General features: G+C 37.3%; 1 protein-coding gene and 1 long non-coding RNA gene across 12 annotated transcripts; one reads left to right on the top strand and one right to left on the bottom strand.

Moving 5' to 3' along the window:
• Positions 1 to 1,814: 1,814 nt before the first annotated feature.
• On the bottom strand, positions 1,815 to 16,685 carry LOC147871715 (fatty acid synthase-like). 11 transcript variants are annotated; one of them, XM_087360300.1, is made up of 10 exons: positions 16,500 to 16,668; positions 15,648 to 16,352; positions 15,234 to 15,350; positions 12,654 to 12,882; positions 9,753 to 9,999; positions 9,547 to 9,658; positions 7,898 to 8,191; positions 5,920 to 6,216; positions 5,008 to 5,198; positions 1,815 to 2,246 (listed from the first exon to the last, which is right to left on the bottom strand). In XM_087360300.1, the coding sequence occupies exons 7-10, from the start codon at positions 7,910 to 7,912 to the stop codon at positions 2,177 to 2,179; spliced, it is 573 nt and encodes a 190-aa protein (XP_087216426.1). In that variant the 5' UTR covers positions 7,913 to 8,191; positions 9,547 to 9,658; positions 9,753 to 9,999; positions 12,654 to 12,882; positions 15,234 to 15,350; positions 15,648 to 16,352; positions 16,500 to 16,668; the 3' UTR covers positions 1,815 to 2,176. The 11 variants fall into 11 exon arrangements, with proteins under 11 accessions (XP_087216426.1, XP_087216422.1, XP_087216424.1 ...); XM_087360296.1 differs by having other exon boundaries at positions 9,547 to 9,999; positions 15,648 to 15,772; positions 15,911 to 16,352; XM_087360298.1 differs by having other exon boundaries at positions 9,547 to 9,999; positions 15,648 to 15,772; positions 16,127 to 16,352.
• LOC147871716 (uncharacterized) lies at positions 6,860 to 8,556 on the top strand. The gene is made up of 2 exons (XR_015538378.1): positions 6,860 to 7,138; positions 7,613 to 8,556. It is a non-coding gene; the product is annotated as an uncharacterized LOC147871716 (long non-coding RNA).
• Positions 16,686 to 17,139: the final 454 nt, after the last annotated feature.

Here is a 17,139-nt window from a genome sequence, read left to right as displayed (position 1 = left end):
GATGGGAAATTTCCTAGTATTTGTAATCAACTATAATTCATCTTCAGAATCAACAAATTTAAACCTACATGCCCTTTTTTTTTTTTTTTTTTTTTGCTATCCAACTGGATCAGAATACGTGAAAGTGGGTGGTTCTTATGAACACAATAACCAACCTTAAGGTTCCTTATATACAGGGTAAATTCTTGGCCACATTAGCAGTTTTCAAATTCTTAAGATAGCTTATACGCTATGAAGTTAGTTAATTCGACAACCTAACTTTCATTTACTCTCTGATATACTTCTTGTTCATGAAGTTGAACAATCAAGCAAGCTCACTTGGCATTAAATTTTAAGTACATTTATTCTGGTCCCTCATCACTATAATGGAACTTTAAAGTAATCACATTACTGTGTACAAGAGTTGATCAGCACCTGTCAGGGTCCAGATTTCCCTCCAGCCACCTGAAGCTGGAGAAATCTCCTCGGGTCATTATGCTGACATAGGCATGTGGCACAGTAACAGTGGCACAGCTGTCTAGTGGCAGGTGTCGGTATGACCCCCACTTTCCATCACTGTATACATTCATAACAAGATCTTTAATGGGCGTGCTGATGTATCCAGAATAAAATAACACCTGAAAATATATACAAAATGTTTCAGAGATCTCATACTGAAATATACCTTCTGCTTGTTCACTTATATATTTAAGTTTCCTTGGCTTACGAGTTCACAATACCTCAGATTGGAAGAAACACATTGAGTATATTATTATTCCCAAATTAAGCTCTGCGTGCCTTGCCATGAGAACAGTCATACCACCCATGACAATAGATACTTTAAAGCTAGTTTACTTTGCTTATTTCCACTCTGTGGTGTCTTATGGATTAATCTTTTGGGGGAATTCAACAGACAGTAATAAAGTTTTTTACATGCAAAAGAAAATAATTAGAATAATGGCCGGTGTCAAAAGCAGGATATCCTGTAGAAAATTATTTCGTAAATTTAATATACTTCCACTTGCAAGTGAATTCATACTCTGCTTGCTATAATTTGTGGTGGAAAAATTGGATAATCTTAAAAGAAATACAGATGTACATAATTTAAATACAAGACGTAAACATGACCTATGTGTGCCAAATGCTAACTTTACTAAATATCAGAAAGGGGTGTACTATACAGGTATCAAGTTGTTTAATAATCTTCCACCAACAATTAAAAGTCTAAATTATGATATAAAGGTATTCAAGCCTGCATTGAAAGGTTACCTCTTCACTCACTCTTACTATTCTGTAGACGCTTTCATCTCTGCTGAAAATCCGTAAGCTTTATGTATATCTATAATCTATATGTAAAGTCACTTTTGTATTTCTATTTAAAATTCTCAGTATATGTACATTGATATGTGAAACACGTACTTGTTATTGTGTCGAAAATACAGAAGTTTATGTATATTGAATGAAGTCCTGAGGTTTATGTATATTGCAGAAAATGACTTGTTCTCCATCCTTTGATTGAGTCCTAAGAAGGATCTATGGAATGTAAATAAACTCTACGCTCTAACATACCTGAATACTGCACTTTCCTATCCAAGTCACAAACACTCCAGGTGCCTCATTCTGTCTGGTTCTTCACATCTCCAACTCCAAATAAGCTGCTTCCCCATCACGCACACAACTGATCTTCTGAAACACTGACATTCAGATAACTTTGTCTGCCATCTCTTGGTAATATTACTCCACACACTACAGATACAGTTCACGAGAAAGTTGCCACTAAGCACATCCCCTGATCTCAAACTCCTCTTTCAGACAGACAAGGCACTCACACTGAATCTATAACCGTACACCTCCTCCGAAAGCAAGGAGATCACACGAGGGCCTGAGGTCTTCCTTGTGGCATTGTGAGGCATGCTACTAACTCGTGATACTTGGTCACTAGGAATCTAAAGTGTGCGACCGTGGTGTGGTGGCCACATAACCAACATTACAACCTGTAACCCTAGCTGATTACTTCTACCTTGTCCACTGCGATAGGCTCTTACACAAACTTAAATAAACAGCTACTGAATTTCCACAAGCAAGTCACTAAAACTGAGGCTGCCAACACGTGTCTGTGGATCATCCCAACCGCATCGCCTGATGAATTGTGTCCATCATGCACAATGATCATGTCAGCTCCCGGTGCAAAGTCTTGCTACCTCTGTAGTAATGATGGACTCGTAAATGCGTAACGTCTATAGTATCCCATATGCTTGCAGGCACGCCTACCTGAAACAAAACCATGTACCGAAATAAACATCCGCATTGAGAGACCAGTATTAATTCTTACTACGAAGGCACTCTACACCACATTAATGATCAACTGGCCAACTAAACCGACCTTCCATGCAACCAAAATATTTCTCACTTTACGTCCTTCACACAAAGATGACACACATCAATTCTAATAAAATCAAATTAACTTCCACGCCATGGCAATATATATATATATATATATATAAATATATGACAGTGAATCTGCACTAGACTCGTAATGCAGCCCACGATCACGCCGACCTCAGAATTCGCCATTCTCCTCATACGCAGGGACGGCAACGTCGAAAAAAACAGCGAACACATCCCGCCACCGCTGAACTAGCGATATTCGATGATCGTTATATGCCCACCCTGACGAACTCCTCTGCCATCTAACGACAAAAGGGCTGAAGTAGATGTCCTACCTAGCACACTCCACTGCACTGCCGAACGAAATGCTGCCTGAAATACCACTCCACAAATTGTAAAATCATAAGCAGAAACGGGGTTGCTGGAAAGTACTTCCGTAACCGCCATTAGTTACATCTTAGCCCTTAAAAATGACAGGAACTACAAACAAATGAAGGCGAAACACGCCTACCGTCACCTATAAGAAACCAACTACCAAACATAATCATAACCTAAAATCATTTATGAAACCAACCACACGGAACAACACCTAGGATCGTAAAATACAGCTCAATCAACTTAGCACGAAGCACTATGAAACAAATAACACACATTTCGTAACTAGATCGCCTACATTCTGGCACACATTGCCTCTCGGTCACCCGAATTGTTACTGAACCCAGCGACGTTTCACACCCTGCTTAGATCAAAACCAGACACAAATCTTTAATACCTACACGACTATCTATAACACAAGACACCGAGTGAAAGCGTCCACTGCTAACCGTAGTCTCGGACACGAACTTCCACTCGTCAGACTTCATGTTGGCATGTAGACACTCAACACCTCACGCGGATTCAGCAGCGACATCTTCCCTGTTTATTCAATTCTTGGAACTAAATTTGCAGAAACTAATAAGATGAAACGCGGGCTGCGTCAATTAATCAGGCCAACCAACATCACATATAGAAAACCAACTACCAAACATTTCCATAACCTAAAAATCTTCCATCATTTATGAAAACAGGTAGGATTTCGTAAAATACTGCACAATGAACTTAGCGCGAAGCATTCTTAAACGATTATTCTATATGTCGCCACGGGATTGTACTGCACGACTCTCTTTAGCACACCGACTGACTAAGCCCACTGGTAACCGTACTTACGAACACGAACTTCCCTTCGTCAGACTTCATTATGGCACTTGCAGCACTCAACACCTAATACGGATATTCCCTGCTCGATAATTTCTCACAACTAAATTTGCAGGAGGGCGTAGACCTTCTGCTTGTTCACTTATATATTTAAATTATATCCTTTTATTGAGACATGAATAATGCAGTCATTCGAACTGATGAATCTAATATGAATTATTCTAAGGCTCCTTATTATCATCATAATGTTACTCAATAAGTTTAATAAACATTAATGTTCATTGTCTTCACACAAAAGGCACATGTATTTAATTCAACCTTTTGAAACTCCATGAAACAGAGTCTTTCTTCCAAGCTGATGGTCACTCAGCTAGTAAAGTAAGTCCCGCCTTTCAAGGAAACCAAAGGTTTGTTGCCAACTGGTCCTTATTGTGAGCCACAAGAATACAGTTCACAGCTTCCTATCCTATTCCAATAAGATGAACTTTAATATTATCATTTCAACTAAGCTTCCATCTCCCATGTGGTCTGACTGATTAAATTTTTTTATCTGGATAAGTTTAAATGAATAACAATGAAGTGCCTGTTTCCATTTGTGATCCTTACAATTACTGATTCAGGATGCTAATCTATAGGTCATCCTCTCAACCACAATGCTGTAAAAGCTGGACCACATAGTATGTAAACACTAAACTCACTTCCAAACAAACATTTATTTTGACCTATCTAAAGAATTAAACAAAATTAAACTAACCAATTATAACTTTAAATTCATTACATAATTTCAGTGCCAATTCACAAAGTCTCTTGTTTTAATTTCATGCCAGAAAATCAGCTATCACTCCCAGAAAAGCAAGTAAGCTCTTATGCAACTGGGGAACGACAAAAATCAGCACATATTAAAAATTCTCTCTTTTTGATTCAGACAAAACTAAGTTACATTCATCTACAGAAAAGTTATGAATGGAAAATCCACACTTTAGGTGCTACAGCAAGAACAGGATATACAATAACAGAGTCATAGCTCTATACCCTTAACATGACAAACAATCAAACATGCAATATTTGAAAATGAATAAGAAAAGAGTGAACCAACTCAAATCAGCTAATCTTCAAGACAAAAATGTACATTATAACATTTTATCTAAACATGAACAATTATGCAAATTTAAGACAGGTTTTATTTCAACAAAAATTCTGATTGTGGACTTTATTGTAATAGTGAAACTGGCATATGTTCCAAGAATTTATAAATAAGTAAGAACAATAAATTAAATAAATCACCATCTCAGATGGAAATTTTATTTTAAAACATAAAATAATATTTATAAGTCAAAGAGATTAAATATTACACAAATGTTCAAATCTTAGAAATCAGGTGAAAACTTGTTAACATGTGGTACTTTCTTCACTGGCAGTAAAAAGGTTCAAGTAGGAGTCTCTAACCTTACAAAGTTGGTCTCTGGCTCCTTGCGGATACAGTTCATGAGACCCAAAATGCCATTGAGTGGTGTATCCTGAGCTACAAGGATAATGCGATGCTTAGTGTTGCTTTGGATGACAGTCTGCATTTGTGGCAGCCAATCATAGTTCTGGGCTGCAATGTAGATCACAACTGGATTTTCCACCATCAATCCCTGAAACAGATTCCACATACACTTTCTACCAAATATTATAACAAAAAAATCATTTCGTTTACCCAAAGTTTCTTGATGAGCTGATGATCATACTGCCACCTCTGGCTTAACTGGGATTACTTTTTATTAATCATTTTGCTCTTGTCAACCCGAGGTGGTAGATTTCCTCTTATATTATGAAATGGAATTACATAACTTGTAAAATTTACTGTAAAGACATTATCCTTATTTATACAAACTGAAAATCTCAGAATGCCTTTTCAGTAATTTCACTCACATCCATACTTATGTCTTTTATTGGAGTTTTACTTTTAATCAGTTATTATATTTTACACTATGCTGTACTGACTAAGAAGCTATATCACAAATGGATGATGTTACTTTTAGCAAACATGGAAACAATAATCTAAAGAAAGAAATATTTCATTATTAACATTATTAAAGCACATCTGTACTGTCAAGAAAGTATTATTATGGTGAGCACATGCTTGAGAATGAGATGAGTGGGGCATGTAGCATGCATGAGATAGATGATAAACATTCAAATCTTAGGCATGAAAACCTGAAGGTAGGAGGCCACTCTGAAGATTGATACATAGATGGAAGGATAATATTAAAAGAGATAAAAACAGAGTGGATGGATGGGGATTGGATTCATGCGGCTCAGTAAAAGGAAATGTCATAGGCTTTTGTGATCAACATTATAAACGTTCTGCCTTACCTTCCTGAGCAAAAGTAACTTTTCATCCTTTAGGGTTTTCTCAAACACAATTTCAAGCCTAAAGCCATAGATGAACAGACTGTTTGTTTCAGGTTTCTCACGAGTCAGGATGCACGCCCCATCAGCCAGAGCACTTAAAGCAGTCTGCAGAAATTCTCTATACAGCAGGATGTTTGAAGCAATAACCAGGGTACAGTTGCGCTCATTTTCTAATTTGTGTTCCTCAACCATTATCCCTGTCTCGTTTAAGTTTCTGTGTGACAGGTTACAACCATTCGACAGGACTGTTATATTTGCCTGCAATATACAACAACCAAAAAACATGTTCAATTATTGTCGTTCTCTTTGCCTTTTTGTGTTTTTTTAAACATAAGCTTAAACAATATTAGTAAAACATTTCAACAAGAGCCTAGAAGCATCTTAATGCTATTCACAAATCTTTAACCTTCATTAGCCATGCATTATGGCTCAAGTGTGGAACAGTTTGCCAAGGGCCACAGTAACATACTACAAAAACTATTAACCAGCAGACAGCCCCATAGTACACAGGCTTAAATCCCATATTCTCACACAATAAAAGTTAATTTGGTTACATGCACATTTTGCTTTCAGTTATAAAAATTTGGTGCTTTTGGCAGTGAACATGAATATCTTCTGCTTACTCTTTTCCAAATTGGTTACTCTAACACTCAAGTTATTTTCTTGGCACAAATTCTGTGCCTTCCCATGACTCCATCAAGTGCAAACATTACTTCTTGAAGCTTAAGCTAATTAGACATATTAATAATGAACAACGATGGAAACACAGACTATGAACTAGTAGAGATTATAAGTAGGAGAGCTGGTGTAAAACCATAACAAACTCGGTTTGGTTTCAATATTAAGAAACCCAGAAGAAGAAAACACAGAGGTATGCAGAATTATATATAGCTCAGAAGATAAATCTCATAATCTCATGAAGTGGCCCAGAAACTAGGTCATATGGAGAGTCAGACAGCCAAATGATAACAGAAACTAGCTGACACCATCAAACTGCAGAACAGTCCTCTTGATGACACAAAAGCACAGTCAAGAAGGCATGAGCCAGGAGGGAAAACTTGCTGATGGATAGATCAGGCCAAAAGGGAAGGAGCCATAAGCTATGGAATGCCACATACTAATGTTCCAACCAGCCAGGATATGGACTGGTCTGGTAACCACCATAGGAATCCTTGGATCTGTAAGTAAATGAGCCAGCCATGTTATTGGGAAATCAAGAGCTGTTAGGTACAGGAACATCTAAGGAGTGAACAGACTTTAAGATGGACGGAGAATGCATCATTAATGATATATATCATATATAGTGAACTGGATGTATTCTTTGATCTACCTAACTAACCTTACCTGTACATACAAAGAGACTGTGGAAAGGGTTAGATACCAGGAGTAAAAACATTCAGAAAGGGGTTCTGCTCCCAATGGAAAACAGGGATAGTGGCAGTATACCACCAAGACAGAGCATAGCAGCAGGCAGTAGGGTTCAAATCCTGCTTGCCCACCTCACGCCTCAAAGTGGTGCCAGTGTTAAGATAGAGGATTAGTCATGTATTCTAATAGGCCATGGTACTGCACAGGGTGGTCAGTGGTAGTACAGAGGCCACCCAAGTGAACCTATATTGCTATATCTAAGAAGAAGAATTGTTGTGTTTCACAGACAGATGTGGAAATTCTGGTACGAGAACGATACTGCAGCTGTGAGGATGATGTGGTAGGAGTTCAGCATGCAAAGTTACTAGTAAAGAAGACAAGAGAGATAATTACAGAAATGGTACAGACAACATAAAAATGTCAGGAGGTGAGACAATAGAAAGGAAAAGCTGAAATCCCACTTTGTTTCCTCCTATCAAGACATGGACCAATCAACCTCAAGTGAAATAAAAATAATAAATAATGCTGACTATAAATTAAGTAACTCTGTGTCACACATTGTTACACTTGCTTTTATAAGTGGCATGTCCGCAATGATGAGATTCACAGCTGGTGACAGAAGTGTGGTGCCTTGACTGTGCAGCTCCACCACCTTCACATGGGTGACACTCGTGTTCTCCAGAGCTATGTGTGTGCAAACCCTCAGTGCAGTGTGCAGGTTCTACATTAGGTGTGAACACGTATTTCTCGAGCACAGGCTTGGTCGGGCACTTGTATTGAGTTATGGCATTAGTTTGGAGTCCTCGTACTTCCACGCCTGCTGACTGGATGATATCCAACTCCTTATACACATGTACTGACAGCACTGTCACAAGAAACAGTAAAAATATTTACTTAAACTCTCTAGTACAAGTGAATTGGTATGTAATAGGCACAGAAATTAATGAAGAGAAGGGAGTGTGGATGATACAAACAATTTTAGAGGAACTGCATTGCTTTCAATTACAGGGAAAATGTATTCTAGTATTTTGGGTAAATGAATAAAAATATGGCTGGAGATATATTATCAAAGTTACAGAATGGCTTTAGAAAAGTAGCCAGACCAATAGATAACACTCAACAGTTGTAGATTATTCATATAACCCACCTTTGTAGTTTGAAAATGTACTTTCACCGATTTTAATTTGTCTGAAAGCATATCTGATTGTAATTAAACATTGTAAATATGTGCTAATGGTTTTTTGATATGATTATACATCAATCAACTACATAGTCTGGTACACCATCAACACCTTCTGAACATTTGCCCTTACGCTTTTTGTTACCTTTTTCAACTTTAAACTCAGTTACTTGGAATACAACCATGGTTTTATTACAACTGTGGTAACATGCAACTTGAGAATTTAACAAAATTTTGGTTCAAAAATTTATGGCTATTTCTGTGAAGTAGGAATTGAATATAATGAATTCTTCTTGGGCTACCAGCCATGTCAGGTGGTTAAATGGAGAAAAAACTAGCATTTTTAAAACCGTCTTCATCCTCGTCCTCAACAACCTGACACGTCTGGTAGCCCAAGAAGAATTCATTACACTTAGTCACCATGAATGCTTCAGATAATATACAAATAGAATAATTCTGCTGTCTTCTGTGGATTTCTTATGTTTCCTGTCCCACATTTCATTTTGATTTTTTGATCATCTTGTCCTATAGCGAATAAGAACTGCAATGCTCTGAGATGATGAGAATGTAAACATTTATTATAATTCTCAAGTATGTGATAATAAAAATAATATAAAATGGTCTGCACTATTAAAGCCTGAGTTAGATAGCACTGGCGTGAAGTATATTTGAATTCGAAAACGCAAGGAATGAGACAAGCGTAATGAAAGTCGTAAAGACAGAAACAATGATACAGAAGTGCAAAATATTTTTAACAGTGTGAATTGGAAGAGTACAATTCACTTTTACGAACTAACGAAAACTGAGTACAGACGGAATTATACTATTATATGCGACTAAACCTTAGGAAAAGCTGTACACGCTTACATTAATGTATATGGAGATCAAAGGGTCTGAAAGGTAAAACATGAAAAAAGGAGAATGCCCTATGTGTGGCATGAAAATGTTCTGAAACCAAGTTGTAGAACGAAGTTTATATTAGGAATGAAAGAGGACGTTTTGGTAATGAGATACACACACACACAGAGAAATGCACATACCTGTCAGTTGATTGTCCACTGCCCATCAGGATGATAAGTGCTCTGATGATGAAGGCAGCAAGAACCTCTATAATGTTGGTAAATTTCTTCCAGACTACGTGGTGCTACAACCCTGAAGACAGCCACGTACAAGGCAATGTTTTTGAAAGGAACAGAAATATTGTGGAGGTGTGCATGCAGTTCTCCACTCCATGCTAAGAACTCACAAGCAATCTCGTCCCATCAGTACACACATGCACGCGTACAGATGAAGTCTCGTTCAAACTGAAACGGACCAACTCGCCAACATCATGGCTCTTGGTGTTCAGTTCACGGACATCAGCTTCGTCTATTGTGATCTTCTGGATATAGGTTGGAACGAGGAGACGTCGCGATTCTTCCTCAAGTATTTTCATCTGCAGTTGTCCAGGAATGCTACCCAGTCGTCTTTCCACGAAATCTTTCCCGTTTGACCTAAGGGAGAACAAGAAATCATCTACATTAGACAGTACCGTATATTAGGGAGACTTCTACTCATCTCATACCACGAGGCCCACTGGAGTTTGGATAAGGGCATATTCTAATTTGCAGTCTATAAGAGTTTCATGATGTAAAGCCATTAAATTCTCTGTAAATGTGGCAAAGTTCAAACCAGTATGGAGAATTGAGAGCTGATTAAATGTTTGCTCTAGTTCAATTTAGAACTTCAAATGGTCAAAGACTCATTTTTCCTGTCATTAACTCATCACCTTCAACTGACTTAGAAATTTTACAATTCTTCCTTGTTGTTAAAGAAACTCCTTTAGCATGTCTGTGATTGGCAGCTTATAAGTCATTACTCGCAGTTAACATTACTGATTGGCCCTCGATAACGTCATACTACATTTAACGGAATTATATGTCATTTACGAGAGTCAAAAAACAAGCTACGTGTGGCAGTCATCACACGATGACAGCCGGAAGATGTTCGTTGTCCCAACACCACTCACTCCTAGCCAGTAAGCATTGTTACTCAACATTCCAAGTAATATTCCAAATTCATAAGCTTTACTTCTATACTAAATCAAAAAGTGAAATAAGACAGAAATTCAGTGTTTAATTACGTCTCAGAAATGTGGCGTCGTCTCACTGGTCAGTTTCAGTCAATACCCGGTAAAACGAGAGTTCTAACTACGTTCATGTGTCTCAGTCTTCATTATTTTAAATACTGCAAATAAATTGGAACATAGGAAAACCTCCATACAGTACTTATGGGCCATGCGCTAACCAAATTGGTTAATAATTATTAACCAATCTGAAGGTGAATTATAATTAGTGTTACCCAAAGTGAAGTCAAATTTCGGAAGCGTATTACCCACAATAATTAACTAATGTGCCACTGTTAAATTTAAAAATGGGGTCATTAAAATACCTGATGATTAAATGATCTTTAAAATATAATCTGTCCATTATTTATTAAAAAAAGTAAATTAAGAGTGCAAAACTTTCTCTCTCACTCTAAGGGAAAAATTAAGATTGAGGATATCTTCGAACAAAGAATTAAGAATATATTTGGATCTAAGAAAAATACATGATGAGCTTCATAATTTGTACACTTTATTAAATATTATTAGACTGATTAAATAAAGGATGATGAGGTAGAATAGACACGTACATACATGGTCATTAAACCTGAAGAGAATTCTGTGTGGGTTACATTAGTAATGGAGGGAGGTTTATATTAAAATGAACCTTTTTAAAATAGGGCTCAACTAATTCAGGACAGAACACGACAACAAATATTCATATTCCACAAAAGCGAGGAATTTCTTTACCAGTTTAGCAGCTATCAACTTTCAAGACCTAGAATCATGACTTGGCCATCATTACATCCTATTTGCACATTCATCTGATTTTATAAGAAAGAATTTACACATTTTTGGGTTGAACTTTGATAAATGTATACAAGATGAAGTCATGCTGAAACTAGTCTGTAGTTAAGAGGTGATATCAAAATACAAGCAAAGAAGGAAGAGAACACGTGACTTACGATAAGTGATGTGCATAAACAGATGCCTTTGTAATCCAGGGAGAGAAGAGAAAGAAGAAAAAGTATTGGTTTCATCTGACATATGAATGAGTGACAAAATATTTGAACATGCCAAAGACGAAACTTTAGTCAGCAAATTAAACATAAAATCAACTGAAAATAGGTGAGATTTGAGCTTTGCATAGTGATGAGAATTAAGAGGGACATCTTTTGGGATATATCACGATGTAATCCGGTAGACACTAACCATACATTTCAGAGGATCCGACTGATTACGTCGAAAGGGTAAGAACCACCTTCAAAGTTGAAAATTTGTTTATAGATCATCAAAAAATGAAACAAAGAAAATTTGCTCCATCCATCTTTATAGCTCTAAATGACAGAAATGTTTCAAGTCTCATAATGTCATGATAAAACTCTCTGAGTTCTAAGTACAACCCAGAAATTAAACGTCACAGCCACTGATGGAAATCTACCGAAATACTGGAGAAGTGAAAGTTGTGCATGTCAAGATATTTTTTTTCTGCTTCCAAAGAAATGTTCGTTGAGAATTTGTTCCTTAGTAACACACTGCGAACCAAACATTTTATCTGAATGTTTATTGACACATGAGATATGCAGTTCATAGGACGAGGCCACGTACTTGTCTAATTAACTGGACTACACATGTACACCAAAGACAATGAGGTTTATACCAATTTTGAAACCATTGAGCTATATCAACCCTGACTTAAAATCTGACTTCTTTCTACATGCAAAACACAAGAACTGTAAGAAAGGATATTGTTTTATGTGGGCTGAAAACATTAAATGGAATACATGAAATATAAAGAAAAAACTCATATGATTTCAGAAGCTGCATAACTAGCAAATGTGGAATGTAGATTCAGATGAAAACAACATTGAACGATGTAATAAATATCTGAGACCCATAATATTTTTTTGTAAAATTAAAACAAAATTGTACATTATATATCCATTACATAGGGTCACAACAGTTAGCTCATTTGCAAAAACAATGTCTACTAATAAACACCATCACATATTACAGCCTATAAGGTACATTAAAACTACTCCTTTAGATTGTAGCGCTACCTACCATGGTTGTCAGCCCCGAAAGAGTCCTTGGTAGTCACAGCCACGTAGTCGTAACTCTTTATATATGTCCTGTGATGAAAGTTCAAGCAACTCATCATTAATGTGTGGGATCGAGGGCTCCAGCAACACCGTTTCATAGGACATGTTTGCAGGTACTCGCACCAAACCACTTGCCGTTACCTCAAACCTCCCACTTGCTTGCTAAACCATGACCGTAAACTGAATGCTTCCTATAACAAAACAACTGAATATTAATGTTATGGGCTGTAGGTTAACCCTTTAAAGATAAAGAGAGTACCGAAGTGTACTAATTTTAAATGTCCACAAGCAGTTACCTTGATGAAATTAAGTGTCTAGTGTTTTGTTTCTTTGTTTTCCTTATTAAATATAGTCAGCACTGCAAACAAAAGCATTATTAAGATTTTAAAACACATTATTTATTAGCATAAATCCAACATTTCCAGCAGTGGCGTGCAGTGTTATTTTCAGTAAGGGAAGCAGAGCTTTCTTCTGATTGGCAAGTTGACAGTCAATTCGAGACTTGTCAAACATCACAATTTGCACTGTTGAAACAATGGGGGTTTGAGAGTTCTCATGTCGTTTCAGTGCTTTATGAATGTCGTTGGTATCACCGAATCCAGTCTTGTTCCATTTGTTTTCCATTCAGAAACAATAGGCACGACCAACAAAACAATTTTCCTATGTTACGGCAACCGGATGGCCACTCTGTTTTCAAATACTGTTCCAAATAAAATTTCTTCACACACGATTTGGTCTGTCAAAGTTCTGGCAACTTGCATGCCTGTCGTCCTCTTTCGATGATTATTTTCTTTTCAGAAAAGCCCCCACTATTAAACCCCCATTTTAAAAGGTGTTCGACTGCAGTCACATGAAGGTTCTCTACCAACATAACACTTTAGCTATGCATGTAGTCTAATCACTCCTCTGCCACTTGTACCACGAGATTGGAAATACTTCCCTTGCACGCAGATCGTTTACTTTCTGGAGTTTAACGCGCTTCAAAATACGATTGCAGGAGAGGGACATATCGTTGAAAGGATAGGAAACATAAGCACGTACCACTTAAGACACACATATAGACTACGAATGATAAACTGTGTCATTATTCTGTAGTCCTGTGGAACTAAACATCCTCAAATACAACAGGTACATTGGTGTGAATTTTCCCAGACATCAGACTAACTGATTCCCACACTAGTTCCTGTGCAAGATATAACGAGAATGATAAACAAGTTTTAACCTATCTTTGGAAGAACTGTATACATGAGCGTACGATGAACAGGTCTCATATCATGTATAATCTATGAACAAATCAATAATTTTTCAACAGAAATCAGCATCGGAGGTGAACACACAAGTTTTCTAGGTAATAACTTTTGTTTGAAAAGGTACAACATAACCTCTATTATCTACAGAGCCTAAAACTGAATTTAATATGGTTTCTGAAACTGAGCTGTCACGATTATTGCGTGACAAAATACAGATCTTATTAAGATTTATAACATTTACTTGTCGCACTTTTGATAACATATATAATTATATATAACAGAGAATAATTTATGCCTTACTGAAAAATATATTTCTCTCACTGATCAATGCTGCCAACAATATATCGTATCTGTATATCAAACAGATTAACATGAAGATAATGTAAAATTGTAGAAGTATCCGAAGCTTAACTACAATAAATCCTTCTTGGGCTACCGGCTGTGTAAGGTGGCTCAATAAGGAAAAGAACCTTTTTTAAGAATGTGCATTTTTTCAGTGGCTAACCATTAAATTCTAAATTTAAAAATTCAAACTGCTCCAGAACTATTACTTTTAAGACAACGACCCTGATTACAAGAGAACAGAAGCATGACACAATTACATTTCTCATCGCGTAAAAGTAAAAACCAAGTTTAGTTTTCTAAAAAGTCGTACCTAAAGATCAGAAAATATTCGACAATATAAGCTGATACTGGATTAATGTTTGTGAAATTACCATCCTTACGTAACTACAGTGATGAAAGCTATCAAATAAAAACAATCATCGGCAAGCACGCTACAGAGGACCAGTTTGTTACGCAGCTGCCCTGAAGATGAGAGCAGAGATGGCTCTCAAAACGTTGGCAGAGGATATGGTTCATTCACCATTCAGCCACCTGATGTGGCTCGTAGCCCTAAGAATCTTTCATTATATTTCTACACAAAATTGTAAATGAACACTGATTACTAGAATAATGTGATAAGAACATTTTACATAATAAAAAACCTGCATTTATATTAGATTCAAAAGTAAGTCAGATCAGCCAAACTCCTCTTTCTTACTGTGCAAGTACAAAAATCATTTCAAAACACGTTTATTATTTCTATTCGTTTTCTACGTTGAGTATCCCTTCTGGTCATATTTGTAATTTTGGTTCCGAGCCCTCTATTAAAACAACATGGATCAACTTCTGTTATACAGTGAATTTAAAAGACAAATAAGGAGCAAATTTAATCTAACCATGAGGTTGCAAGAGGGAATTTAAATTATCTTATCTCAAAGGTTAATAAAATTAATTACATTACAACTCACAAGGTAGCCAGTGGCAGGAAAGAGATTTATTCCATTAATGATATATCCAGATAAATATTTCGCTGATCCATCCTCTAAGCTGATAATCACAGATCGTTCGCCAGATTTGGCACTCGGCTGTAACAGAATCACAGTACGGACATGCATAAAGAGCAGCGGAAGAACATATCTCAGTAGAGTGGAAATAATGATTAGATGTGACTGGAAGTACACATATCTGGAACAACGAGCAAATAGAAGACACAGATTCCACAGCCACAACCACAACCCTTTGGATATTGCAGCATCATTTTTGCAGCTGACCATAAGATACAGAAGTTTACGTTTATTGTATGAAAGGACTTGTTCTCCATCCTTTGGTTTAGTCGTAATAAGGATCTATGGAATGTAAATAAACTCTACTCTCTAACATACCTGAATACTGCACTTCCTTATCCAAGTCACAAACGCTCCAGGTGCTTCGTTCTGTCTGGTTCTTCACATCTCCAACTCCAAATAAGCTGCTTCCCCATCACGCACACAACTGATCTTCTGAAACACTGATATTCAGACAAATTGGTCTGCCGTGTCTTCGTAGATACCAGTCCACACACACTACAGCTACAGTTCACATGAAAGTTGCTACTCAGCACATCCCCTGATCTCAAACTCCTCTTTCAGACAGACAAGGCACTCACACTGAATCTATAACCGTACACCTCCTCCGAAAGCAAGGAGATCACACGAGGGCCTGAGGTCTTCCTTGTGGCATTGTGAGGCATGCTACGAACACCCCATATTTGGTCACTAGGAATCAAAAGTGTGCAACTGTGTTGCGGTGGCCACATAACCAACATTACAACCTGTAACCCTAGCTGCTTACTTCTAGCTTCTTCACTGTGATAAGCTCTTACACAAATTTAAATCAACAGCTACTGAATTTCCACATGCAAGTCACAAAAACAGAGGCTGCCAACACGTGTCTGTGGATCATCCCAACCGCATCGCCTGATGAATTGTGTCCATCATGCACAATGATCATGTCAGCTCCCGGTGCAAAGTCTTGCTACCTCTGTAGTAATGATGGACTCGTAAATGCGTAACGTCTATAGTATCCCATATGCTTGCATTCACGCCTGCCTGAAACAAAACCATGTACAGAAATAAACATCAGCATTGAGAGACCAGTATTAATTCTTACTACGAAGGCACTCTACACCACATTAATAACCTACTGGCAACTAATCCGGCCTTTCGTGCAACCAAAATATTTCCTACTTTACGTACTTCACACAGGAGAAAGATGACAAACATCAGTTCAAATAAAATTACAAGCCCTGGCAATATAAGAGTAAAGCTGCACTCGACCGGGCATGCATCCTACCATCACGCCGTCCGAAGTAAACAATACCAGCAGAGGAACTGCGCCATCTTCTCGCACGCAGGGACGCCAACGTCTGAAAAACAGCTAAAGAAATGAGGTTCTGACGGCGGGAAGTACGAAGATGACGGTCTTCGGGGGATTTATAGCTGTGTTGGTAAATTTCTAGCAGACTACAAGGCGCTGCAACTCAGAACAAAGCCATCTCCAATTCGCTTCAGAAGTTGTCACTGCCAATTATTTGGAAGTAAATATTTAAATTCTACTATTAAGAAGGCATGTTTATGTTGCATTATAAATAGCTATTTTTAACCCTTTAAAGCCTAATGGTAAGTATAAATACCCTAAGCTTCAACAATTAATTTCCCTGCATGTCTCGGCACCGAAGATAAATGCATTCTACTCTCGCATTTCCCTCGTCCTCAACCATCCACACAGGGTCGCCAGTCTATTTTCATTTGCTATTTTGGGCAAACTGTATCAAACAAACACACAATAAAGACACAAAATTTATCTAATTATCCGTCGGCAGGTTTCATTTCGACA

This window comes from Zootermopsis nevadensis, unplaced genomic scaffold (assembly GCF_977971745.1).
Source record: "Zootermopsis nevadensis isolate Lab colony 2312 unplaced genomic scaffold, Znev_1.0 Znev_ptg000042l, whole genome shotgun sequence".
In the NCBI taxonomy this organism is placed as follows: domain Eukaryota; kingdom Metazoa; phylum Arthropoda; class Insecta; order Blattodea; family Termopsidae; genus Zootermopsis; species Zootermopsis nevadensis.
This window is presented reverse-complemented; position numbering and strand designations above follow the sequence as displayed.

Coding starts and splice junctions, on each gene's coding strand:
- LOC147871715 (XM_087360301.1), bottom strand. Junction 5,199..5,919: donor AGTTACTTTTGCTCAGGAAG/GTAAGGCAGAAC, acceptor AATCTGTTTCAG/GGATTGATGGTGGAAAATCC. Junction 2,247..5,007: donor CCAGAGACCAACTTTGTAAG/GTTAGAGACTCC, acceptor TGTTTCAGGTAG/GCGTGCCTGCAAGCATATGG.